The 12,755-nt window shown below is 39.0% G+C and overlaps 1 protein-coding gene across 2 annotated transcripts in view; it reads left to right on the forward strand.

Moving 5' to 3' along the window:
- The first annotated feature begins 3,916 nt into the window (after positions 1 to 3,916).
- Positions 3,917 to 12,755, forward strand: part of BTAF1 (B-TFIID TATA-box binding protein associated factor 1) — a 77,868-nt gene continuing 69,029 nt past the window's right edge. For both annotated transcript variants that reach the window (XM_087702285.1, XM_087702286.1), the window contains exon 1: positions 3,917 to 4,187. In XM_087702285.1, the coding sequence (XP_087558411.1) occupies positions 4,174 to 4,187 (14 nt within the window). In that variant the 5' untranslated portion in view covers positions 3,917 to 4,173. The remainder of the gene's footprint in view (positions 4,188 to 12,755) is intronic.

The following is a 12,755-nucleotide window of genomic DNA, read 5'->3' on the forward strand; positions in this document are numbered from 1 at the left end:
ACACACACACACAAAATACATATGCTTCTCTTTGGCTCACACACTTAAAAGCCACGCTCACAGACTTAGTAAGCAAGGCACAATTTAAAGTGCGCGTATGTTTTATGTAAGTCCTATTCATGCATGAAAAGCTGGGGCAGCTTTTCCATGAAGCCCGGATCCGCCCCACGTGAACAAAAGATTAAAAAAAAAGTGAACATGCCTTTGTCATCAGGCAGATAAGAAATAAACTCAACTGCTGAATAAACAGGACCAGAGATTACGCATCGAATTCAGCTCTTTCCCCAAAGCCCTTGTTTTCAAAAAGAGAGAAAATAAATCGACAGACGTGAGCTTTGCAGCATAGATTAAACAAACATTCTAGATTAATATAGTTCACCGAGGCAACATCAAGCTACAGGGTTGGGTTGATTCTGTTTGAATAATTACAATTAGCCGCTCTTGTTTTTTTTTGTTATAACATCCTCTCTGTGCCATGTGTTCAAGTCACAGATGTCAACTTCCTTGTGAACACTTCTGTATATAAGGGATCACTTTCCGTTCTATAACCGATTTTTATTTTTTATTTAGAAACTTCTATATTAAAAGGGAAATTAGAGCACTGGAAAAACCTTGTGAGTTAATCCATTTTCCACGAATGTTTCTGGTCCTCATCTATAGAATCCAGGAATTCCTACGTAGGAAATATAACGGGGTAGGAGGAGAAATATGCTTTTTTTTTTCTATTTTCCTACTTAGGAAAAAAAACCTGAACAGTAGAAAATATTTTGGGCAATCCTAACGGGTAAAACTGAACAATCTCATTTTCTTTTGCAAGCAAAAGGGGTGGGTTTGTTTTTTTTTTGGCCTAATCATATCCAATGCAGAAAATGCATAATGCAGTATGTGATTCCGATCCAAAAAGGAAGTGGATAAAACTTTGTCTTTGTGGAGAGGGAAGGTGAGATCAAAAGACACGCGTCATGACATTGCCATGTGATCTTGGGTGACTAATTCGACATCAGGACTCGGGAATTAAAAGGACAGAGTTTGAGCGAATGGCATCAATGCAAGCACGGCGTTTTTTCTTCATCACTGTGGTTGTCTGAGAACGTCTATTGGCAAAGTTTAAAAAGTGCCAAAAAGAAAAAGGCCACAATTTCACCGGAGTTATTTGATGGTGTAGGAAGTTAGCACTCATCCCTCCCTCTTCTAGAAAAAATGAAATATTTTAGGAAATACTAAAAAGGCAGAACCTTATATTTCCCCGGATGAGAAAAGGAGAAACATGTTTTTTTAAAGACAAAGCAACTCACTGCAGCTTCCTGCCCCCCCCTCCACCTTTGTCAATGGGCCATTAAGGCCTGAGCCAGTCTATTCTACATAACAAAGGTAGGGTTAACCCTCCACCCATCTCACCACACGGCACATGGGAAGATTACATCAGCCAGCAAGGCAAACTAACTTGGGTCTCAGGACAGCCTACAAAGTTAGCTAAGACGCTCTGCTCCTGGGAGTCTGACAACCGAGAGTACATTTCTTAACACAGGGACAGGAACAGGAAGTGGGGCCCCGTAGGTCCGTTTTTCACCCTCTGGAGCCTTCAGGGAAGCTCCAGAGGCCTCCGGAGGGCGTCGGGGGGGGGGGAAGGCTGTTTTCGCCCTCCTCAGGCTCCTAGAAAGCCTCGATTGACCCTTGTGGAAAAAATCATATATAATCTCTAAATAGAAATAACCAACAGTGTAATGGGTGAATTGTGCAGTCTGTGTTATTGTTGTGTATGTGTTTAATGTTTGCAACAATAGTGAATCGGTGTAGTTTAAACTAGAGGTAAGGATGGTAACTTTTTGAAGAAAAGGTTAATTTATCAATTTTAGTTAGAAAGTGGAAGATGACACAGGTTTTCTTCGGTACTATTTTGCTTGTGGTGAATTGAACTATTAAAGATAGGTTTCTAATTAATAATGGTTTTTTTTGCCAGCTTCTATACTAGTTTAAGTTTTTGCATATGGTGGTTTAAATATAAGAGCCGAGGTGGCGCAGTGGTTAGAGTGCAGTACTGCAGGCCACTTCAGCTGACTGTTATCTGCAGTTTGGCTGTTCAAATCTCACCGGCTCAAGGTTGACTCAGCCTTCCATCCTTCCGAGGTGGGTGAAATGAGGACCCAGACTGTGGGGGTGATATATGCTGACTCTGTAAACCACTTAGAGAGGGCTGAAAGCCCTATGAAGCGGTATATAAGTCGAACTGCTATTGCTATTGCTAATATTACATGCATTAAAATGATAAATTGATAGTACGCCATGGCATTCCCCACTTCACAAAGGATAATATTTAATGGTTTGGGCAATGAGAATGCAAATGCATTAGTCACTCTCTACAGAAACTGCTTAACGATTAACCATTAAACTTGAGGTTCTATCACTTTAAAATTTGGCCAGACATTTTAATGATGCACATCTGGACTACCTGATAAAGTCTGTCTGCTTTCTATTTCTGAAACTCCTGGGTACAGTATTAGTATGCCTACAGTAGTGAATTGACCCAGAAAAATAGAGATTTGTATGAAAAGTGAGCTTCAGGTGTGGGAACAGAATATTAAAGGAGCACAAGAAAAAGAAGCAAGGCAAATTCCCAATAGAATCAATTGCCAATTTAACAGTAGGATTCATACATTCCAGAGAAATGTACTGCACTGTGTACATGGAATTAGCAACAAAATCCGTGTTTTTGCCTAGCAGAGCTGTCAAAGACTACCAGATGGCAGCAAATGGATGCTGACTGCAATGTTACTGGTTGCAATTCAGATTTAGCTAGCTCCTTTTGCTCAGTTGCAAAATTCAATTCGTGGGATTTAAATATAATTCAGCATAACGTGCAACCCAGGGACCCTATCTTCGTGTAAACTCCCATTCAATTAACCATGGATCGGCTGTGCAAATGCAGACAATGATCTGGTGCGTGGGTGGTCCTTGTCAAATGCAGCTTTTTTTTTTGAGTCCCTCTTGGAAGGCATCCTTTGCATCATTCAGATTTGGGTAAAGTAGCCCAGAAGTGTTTCTAAATTGCACGGTTTGTCTGCACAGTCCTTTAAAAAAATATATGTTAGCTTGCTATATAAAATTGCAGACGAATATGTTAATTCTATATAGAAACGCGCCACCCTTATTTCTTTCGAAAACAAGGTACGTCAATTCCTTGAGAAGTTGGCCTCAAAAGACTTCGAATTACCGCAAAGAGTTTTTTACTCCGCTTCCCTTTATGGATGGGCAGAAGAAGAACCATGCACACTTAAGTCAGTGTTTCTCAACCTTGGCCACTTGAAGATGTCTGGACTTCAACTCCCAGAATTCCCCAGCCAGCGAATGCTGGCTGGGGAATTCTGGGAGTTGAAGTCCGGACATCTTCAAGTGGCCAAGGTTGAGAAACACTGACTTAAGTGCCGATGCTGCAATGGACGCTGGGAGATGTAGTTCTCCAACTCCCCATCCAGGCAAATGCGTTTGATCATCCCAACCTTACGAAAAAGGGTCTTTCCTATTACACAGGCTCGTAGGGGGGGGTTAAGGTGTTATTTTCCTCTTGGTTTAAGGCGTTTATCACTTCACTGTGTAAATTAAGCGCACCGTGCGGCCGGAAAATGATTCCTTTTCTCCTTTCCTGAGGCTGAAGAACCCGACAAACCCGCGTGACTTCATCTTTCCCTTCAACCTGGTGCACTTGGTACGGCCCGTAATGGCGGCAAAGCGCCTCCTCCTTCTTCCAACTCCTCAACGGACTTTTGTGAACTCTTAATGGTAGATTCCTATTCAGCCCCTCCAATGCGCCCGCCCCCGCTCTTTCCTTCAAACGACGCCTCCTATTGGCTGCCGCCCGGCGCCCATGCCAATCAGGAAGCGGCTTCCATGGAGGAAGGGAATAAATACAAGATGGCTGCTCATATAAAACCAGGCGTCGGGCTTCTCCCTGGTGATGGAGGAATAGAGGCTTTAATCCGCGCGGCCCGTCTTTGTAGGTCGCCGCCGCTGCTGCTCGGAAGGGCGGCCGAAGAGGGGAGGCCGACCGCTGGGTACAGCCGGCTCTGGTCGCTCCCCTCCGCTTGCGGGGGCCGCGGCGTGCTTTCCTCAGGATAGGCCGGGTCTCCTCAGACTCTCTCTTGCTGGGCCGGGCTGTAGCTCCATCTCCTCCCGGCTATGGCGGTCTCCAGGTTGGTGTCAGAGAATAATGGACTTGAGGGGAATTGGGGAGTCGCCTAAGGGGGCCTCAGGACCGTCGGCGAGTGGGGCAGGCCTCGTGGGGGGAGTGGAGGCTCCTCATGGAGGTGGCAGCCCGGCTTTCCTCACGCCTTGAGTAGCCGGGAAATGGGTTTTTTTAAAAAAAAATTAAAATAAAAAAACGGGCTTTGGGGCCCTGCGCTTTTATTTCAACTCATCCCTTTGAAGGACCTCCTAACTTTGGGGGAAAAGGATCTTCTAGGGGGGAAAAAAGGACTGAAAATGGGATGGCTGGTTGTGGGGGGGGGGTTGTTCATTGTCATCGTCGTTGCCCCTATCTCGAATGGTATGATGGTTGCGCTTTTTTAAATTATGTATTGTTTTGTGTTTGAATGTGAATTTGTGTTTATTTGTATGCCGCCCTTTTCCCTGGGGGGGACTCAGGGCGGCTCACAATCAAAAGGAAGGGGGGGGGAAACAGACTTTTACTTATAAGACAGTACATAATTAAATGTTGTTGTCAAATTGTCTGTATCCCTCCCTTTCCCTTGTTTTGAGTTGTGAGCCGCCCTGAGTCCCCCTTTGGGGGAGAAAAGGGCGGCATACAAATGAAATAAAACAAATTTAAAGCTGGCGGTGGTCTTGTGTGTATATCCCATCCTGGTTTGGTGAGAATACGGTGGGAAACGACGGTGGTGCGGATTTTAAGGGTGGGCAATCTGTATTAAAATGTTTTTATTTTCCATTTTTCATACACTCACATATAATACTGTGCATAGCCGTGGCCAAACAACATTAAACAATAATCACAGCAATTCCTCTTGTCAACAATACCCCCCAAAAATAGAAACCCAATATACCTCTTCCACTCTCCATACACCTCTTTCTTTAAGGGTGGCAATCTATTTCTCCCCATACACACACATATAGGTGAGAATTATCTTTTTTTCGGTCTCATCGAGTTGTGTTGAACTGAACTGGATTCCCTTGGGATCGTATTTTTCTTTGAAATTTATTTATTTATTTATTTTCAAAACAAACATATATTGTAGAAAGTGTATCAGCTGGTTACAAAAAGCTTTTGTGCATCTCTTCCACCGTCATCAAATGTAATTCATATTAATTCAAATAATAACTCTGATATTTACTATATTAACTTCATCATACCTCCGCTTTTATTTGACTACAGTTATTTAAACATCCTTAATCCTTAAGTATACCAAGATTCAATACATAGCCACATGCTGGCATTTCATTTACTTATTTGCAAAATACTCCATTAACATTAAGTCCTCGTATCCTGTTTCAGCTAAACATCCATAATATTTAATACCAAAATTTTCTAATCCTCCATGTATATAATTTATTATCATTATCCTTTCTTTATTTAACTATGTCCTATATCATAACATTTTCCCCCTATTAGTTAAAACTTAACTGTATCTAGTTTTGTTTTTTTATTATAATGATTATTGTTATTAATAATCTTTATATATAAGTCCAAAAATATTTCTAACCTTCCCTTCTCATATCCAGTCATTACTTATCATAACAGCTCAACATTGTATACATTACTATCATTATCAATTTTTATTTGACTATACCTATTACCAATGGATTTAACTATGTCCTATATCATAACATTTTCCCCCTATTAGTTAAAACTTAACTGTATATAGTTTTGTTTTTTAATTATAATTATTATTGTTATTAATAATCTTTATATATAGTCCAAAAATATTTCTAACCTTCCCTTCTCATATCCAATTATTACTTATCATTATTTGGAATCTTTTTCCTGCTGCAGAATGTGGTGGTTCATCTCTCTCTCTCTCTCTCTCAGCTGCTGAAGTTTCAGTTTCATTCGGTTTGCTTATGCTTCTTTTTTGAGATTCCCAAGCCAACAGTGTTTTTATACAAATGAAGATTATTATTATTATTATTATTATTATTATTATTATTATTATTATTATTGCCACTTGTGTTACACTCCTGCTGCTTTTCCTATATTTTCACATAATACCATTTCGTTTGCTGGTTGTAACTGTCCATACCATAAGTTCAGAGGGGAATCTGAACTGCTTTCTGCTTTGACACATCCCTTAATGTGAGTTGACTTAGCTGGCAAATAAGGATACCGTGAAGCTGATCACGGAGGAAGGATAATTGTGTTCATTTATGAAAGACAAAAATTGGGAGTCTTGCAGCGCATACATCAGTTAAGCCATTCCTTGCATCTGATTAAAAGAGAGCTGTAGCTCAGACATGCTCGCGCCTTCTAATGAAGCATGTCAGTTGGAAAATAGTCTTGCCAGACTCCTTTTGATATATAAAGCTGGTAAATATGCCTGGATCCAAGCAGCAGGCAGCAATGTCAGCTCCAGGGCAGCTTCAGTGTTGCAATTTAGGTTCTAATATAAAACCAATATTTTGTTCTGACCCATGAGCATCTGAGCATCATATCTCAGGTAGAATCTTTGTCCTCGGTCCTCATTTACTTACAGTCTGCTCTGAACATTGGTGTGCTCCTGCTTGATTACATATGCTTTAAAAATATGCTCTAGTAAACCCCCTTTTTGATTTTTTTTTTCTGATTAGTTATGTTGAACCATAAGGTTGTTTTCATAGCTTTCCTTCATAGAGTTAATTAATGAAGTTTGTTTCTGGTCATTTAAATTCTTCTTATGCTATATTTTTGTATGATCATTAGCTGACAGTTATGAGTTCCAGGTTTTTTTTACATTCATTATTATGCGGTTATTGTAGCTTACAACAGAGACATAACTTCAGAAAATTCATAGCTGAGTGGCATTAAAAGTTGTTAAATTCAATCTTCTAGTTTCCTCACTTACTCATAAAAAGAGGGAAGATCATTTTGAAGCCTGTAGTGTCCTTAATTGCTAATATAGACAGGAAAATGGGCTGCACTATGTGGGTTGCACTATCAATTTCCCCTTGTCTGTTTCAATAACCAAAAGTGAAAATAGTGATGACTTGAGATAGGCTAAGGCAGTGGTTCCCAAACTTGGCAACTTTAAGACTTGTGGACTTCAACTCCCAGAATTCAGCCAGCCAGCAGAGCTGAAGTCCACAAGTCTTAAAGTTGCCAAGTTTGGGAACCACTGGGCTAAGGGTACAACATGCAGGTTTGTGTATTCAAAAGAAAACATTCTTAGCATTTTAATATTATTATGGATACAGAGACTATATTTCATTAAAGGTTTGTGTTGACTAAACCAGAGCAGGTTCTGTTGAAGATAATTTTCAAGGTAGAATGACTGCAATTACACATTTTTGTCTTAAGCCCTTTCACTTGTGTAATATTTCATAATGAATAATAGGTTGGCTGAAGTTCTTTTACTTGCTTACAAAGTAACAGCTTGTGTTGAATACTGTGTTTGGTGTAATAAAGCAGAATATTTCATTATAAATTTTAACGCGAGAATCCATAGTGCAAAATTCTGAACACCTTTACAAACACTTCATGTGTTATTGTATTCAAACTTATAAAAAGCAAGATTTAAAACTAATACAAATGAATGTAGCAAAAAGGAATTAAAGAGCTAAAATGTAAGAAAAGCAAAGAAATAGAAAAGGAAAAGTGACCTTTGATTTTTCACAGTATTACGATTGTATTTCAACCTCTCTCAAGTCATATCATGATTCTCTTCTTCCTGTAAAACCATTAATCACCAATTCATTGTTTTTTGTTTTTATGCAAAAAGTTCGTAACAGGTTTCCAGTCACCAATAAATGTCGACAATGCTTTTTCTCTAAACAAGTCAGTTTATTTTAGCAAGCTTTGCCAATTTTTTCATAGTAGGTAGTGTGTGGAATCTCAGTTTTTGTGTATAGGATAATCTTGCCAAAGTAATGCTGAAATAATCTTCCATGATTTCTAACTATCAATCCTAAAAGGAAAAGATCTAGCAGCAATTGAAGATTTATCTTTAAAATCCTCTGTATTAGTATATGTATTTGAATTTTAGTTCAAATTAGTTGAATTTTTAAATTTAAGATCTTTATTGTTTTTTTTATTTTTTTGACTATTAATTTTTTTATTTTTTTACTTTACTGATACAGACATTATGTCTGTAAGCCCCTTAATGACGAGATGTGTGGCATACAAGTCTCATAAATTCAAAAAATATTTTAGCTTCTTTTTATATATCCACCAAGCATGACAGACTGTCCTTATTTCCAATATTAATTTGAACTGCCTTTATAGAGAGCCAGCTTTGTATAGTGTATAGCACAAGCTAGCACCCAGGAGACTCTGAGTTCTAATCCTGCCTGTAGGGATGAAAGCCATCTTGGTGACTTCAATCCAGTCACTCTCAGCCCATGACTTTAACCTTAACAAAAAGCCAGCAAACTCTGCAGTTGCAGGAAAAATGCTTGGGGGAGGGAGGATCATTTATATATTCTATATGTTCTCTCTGCAATATACCTCATTTTATAAAAAATTATCTTTAAGATCATGATGATAATGTTATCCATTCAGCCATGCCTGACTCTTGGCAATTCTGTGGCCTAGATCTCTTCCTTTGCCTTTAATTCTTTAAAATTAAAAATTATCAAGATCCTAATATAATGCAAAATTTATTCTGTAAACCCTATATTTTCCCATTGATCCATCCGTATGTTATAGCCAAAATGCTTAGTCCATTTTGTCATACATTTTTTTTAACTTTTCTTCCTCTGTTTTACATTTCAGCAAAAGTTTTGTAGTTTTAGTAATTGCACATTCATCACCAGCACACAATTGTACTTTGAATTCTCTCTTACTTCGTTGCCTACCAGAAGTCTTGTTAAATCTTTCTGATGAGAAAATCATTGACAACTAATATCCTTCTGCTCTTAGTTCTTGATTTAATTTTAAATTTCCCTTGATGGTTTTTCTATCATTCCCAATACATGAACCATCTTTGCCTGCTGTTTCTCTTTTATGATATGCTTCTTGAGTTGAGATCCACAAAGATGTTTTGGGGCACTATCTGGGTTAAAATATTACATATTTTCATTATGGAATATCTATAAAAATGATTTTAAAGTCCCCTTTGATTTTACTTTAGTGTGCCATAAATATCCATGTCATACAAACCTCAGGTCATAATGTTCTAACTCAAAGTCTCTTGTTTCTCAGCAACATCCATTCTTTCATCCAGCTGCAAAATACAGTTTCAAATCCGGTAAACCCAGTCTTCCTCTTTCCTTGGTATTTTGTAATATAATTAACTTGTGGGTTTTTCCCCCTTGCTATATAAATTTAGATATATCTTTTTGAATGGTGTGTCAGTTGTCAAAACAGATATTGTCTGAAACAAAAACGTTCTTGGCAAAACATTCATTTTTATCAGAGATTCTCTATAACAGTTTTAATTTCTCCCATCTTAAAATCTCCTTAATTTCATTCTATATTACAAGTCTGTTCATTCTATAATTATTTATAGTTACATTCAAATATTTTACTTTTTTCACGCTTAAAACCAATTTCTCCATCAGTTCTATTCAATCTTCTAATTTTATATTGCCTGTTAATATTTCATCTGATTATTATTCTTAAAAGCTGCTAAGTCCTTTAATTTTCCCATTAATGCTTCTATTTTCTCTGCTGGATCATCCAAAACTAATATCAGGTCATCTGCAAATGCCCTTAACGTGTAAGTTTCTTTTTAAATCTTAACTTTCTTGATTCTCTCTTTAAAATTTAACTTTCTTGATTCTCTTGATATGTCTCTATTGCATACGTCAAGAACTAAAATAAACAAGAATGGAGACAGCTGGCATCCTTCCTTGGCTCTTTTTAAATCTCCTTATAAGATTTTTTTTTTAATTACATTTGTATAGCCGTCCATGTCACCAGAAAATGACTGGGAGTTTTTAACAATGAAATAAAACAATAATCTAAAAATAGTCATTGCAAAAGTAATCATAAAATATGAACAATCATTAGTTACAATATTAAAATATACAGTATCACAAACATATATGATAGTAAGTATGCAGCCCCAGTGTGGGTGTCACCTTAAAAAGTTGCTGGTTTTCTGGAACCCCTAAGCTTCATCATGTAACCAAGTCTTGAGGGACTTCCTAAATATCAACAGGGATGGAGTTAACCTAGTTTAGGTGGGTGAGAGAGTGCCCATAAGGCAGGTGGCACAGCAGAGAAGATCCACCACCTAGTACCCATCACACATAGTCCCTTGTGATGCTACCCGCACGCAGCATGCTTTTCCTGTCTGATTTAATGGGATGGGCAGATGTAATCAGGGAGAGGCAGTCCAGTGCCATGGAGGGCCTTAAAAGTCAAAACCGGCGCCTTAAATTACACTTAGAAACAAACTGGCAGCCAGTGGAACAGGTGGAACAGAGGTGGAACATGTGCCATTCTAGAGGGACACATAAACTGCCTGCGCTGCTGTTGAGGTTTCCGAATATTCTTCAATGCAGCCCATTAGTAATTCAATCTGGACCTGACTAGAGCACAGGTGACTGTGAGTAGAGCCCCCGATCTAGAAAAGTTGCATCTGGCACACAACACGAAACTCTGAAAGGCCCTCGAGCCATGAATGTCACTTGACGTGTGGTGTAGTGTCCCTGTACGCCATAAGAATTTACAGAGGACAAAATCCTTCCCTCCCTCTCTCCCCCTCCCTCTCTCCCCCTCCCTCTCTCTCTCTCTCCCCCCCCTCTCTCTCTCCCCCCCTCTCTCTCTCTCTCTCACACACACACACACACACACACACACACACACACACACCTGTAGAGTTTCAGCTGATGCCATACCCAAACCCTAACTGGGCATACCTCCAAAAGGATCAACTTCCCCCTTTCTGATCCAACCAGGTCTGGTGCTGCATGCCAAATTGGTCTTCTCAACAGTGATTACAATACTAATGAGGAAGGCCTTATTACATACCATCCTGGCATTTATAAGCAATAGCCAGAACTCCTCCTGAAGGTCTGCTTTCCGGGCCCTAAGGCTGAAACCGAGAAGCTAGAAGGCGAAACGGTCATAAGACAGTGGTCTCGTATTTCCCAGGAATGGTCCATTCCTCGTCTCCCTCTGTATCTCCTCTTGCCCATCACAACCATAACCTCCACATACACCCCATGGCAACTCTATTCTGAAGTCCTACCCCGTCAACACCAGGGACGTCTCCTCTTCATTTACCTCTGGCAGGGGAATCTGGACATCCCAGGGCCACCTTAGCTTCAGTATCTCTCAGCGCCATCAGGTTACCCAGCTATTGCTCACCCCCACTTACCGAAGTACATATATTGGTGCACACTAACACTTGTAGGAACCCTCACCTGATTCCCCCACTATCTGGTAGAGCAGCGGGTCTGAACCTTCCTGATGCCGTGACCCTTTAATACAGTTTCTCATGTTATTTTATGTTTTCTGTATTTTTTCGAAAATATGTGTTTCCCGATGGTCTTAGGCGGCCCCTGTGAAAGGGTTGTTCGACCCCCCAAAGGGGTCCCGACTCACAAGTTGAGAACCACTGTGGTAGAGGATTCCCTTCCATTCACTAATTCAGTGTTTCTCAACCTTGGCAACTTGAAGATGTCCGGACTTCAACTCCCAGAATTCCCCAGCCAGCATTCGCTGGCTGGGGAATTCTGGGAGTTGAAGTCCAGACATCTTCAAGTTGCCAAGGTTGAGAAACATTGCACTAATTTACCAGTCCCACTCTCTGGGCTCTCACCCAAGAGGAGGACTCAATTTTTCTTGGTTCTCCATTAACAACTATTTGTACTTTTTGTGAATATAAATCCATCTTACCATTTAATGAAATTATCTCCAAGGTTCCTGTGCTCCAGAACTCAAAACAAGAAATTCAATTCAAATTGACGGAGACCTTCTCTGCACTTAAGTATATCACTGCAGCTTTATTTTTTCCTTATGTAGCGTTGAGTACTACAAAGTATTCCAAATTTTTCTAATAACTCATAATTGTCTTGTCAAAACTGATACCGGTCTTTTAAGAGTAAAGTTCTATAAAATTCAACCCTTATGGCAAAATAACTTATAGCCTTTGTTGAATAAGGATATTGGACAATAATTTATTATTAAAGTCAAATCTTGTTTCTCTTAAGTATTAATGCTATACTAGCTTCTTCCCAGCTATCAAAGAATCTGTTGAATAATATCACTTGTTCTAAAGGTTGTAAAAACCTATCCTCAAAACATTTATAGTAAGAAGCCATCTGGACCAGGTGCTTTCCTGTTTCACACTATTAAATAGTTTCACACAGATCCCTCATTGTTATAGGTCCATTCAAAATTTGATTCCCTATAATCATAATTTTTGTTTATGCAAGTATTCATCCTATTTTTCCAAGAATATTTCTTGACTTTTGTATGTAAGTATAATACTGATGAAACACATTTTGTATATTTGCCTTATGTGTTATTACAGGCTTTCCTTGTTGTAACTTTAATGTCGCCTTCTTTTTTCAACGTATATATCACCCATTTCCCTATTTGCAAATTCAACCTTTCTTTGTTTTTGCATAGTTCATCTTTATTTCCATCTTTCTCTCTATTAACA

The sequence above is a fragment of the Thamnophis sirtalis genome, unplaced genomic scaffold (assembly GCF_051295495.1).
Source record: "Thamnophis sirtalis isolate CommonGarterSnake01/CBP01778 unplaced genomic scaffold, rThaSir2_p1.2 scaffold_15, whole genome shotgun sequence".
NCBI classification, from domain to species: Eukaryota; Metazoa; Chordata; class Lepidosauria; order Squamata; family Natricidae; genus Thamnophis; species Thamnophis sirtalis.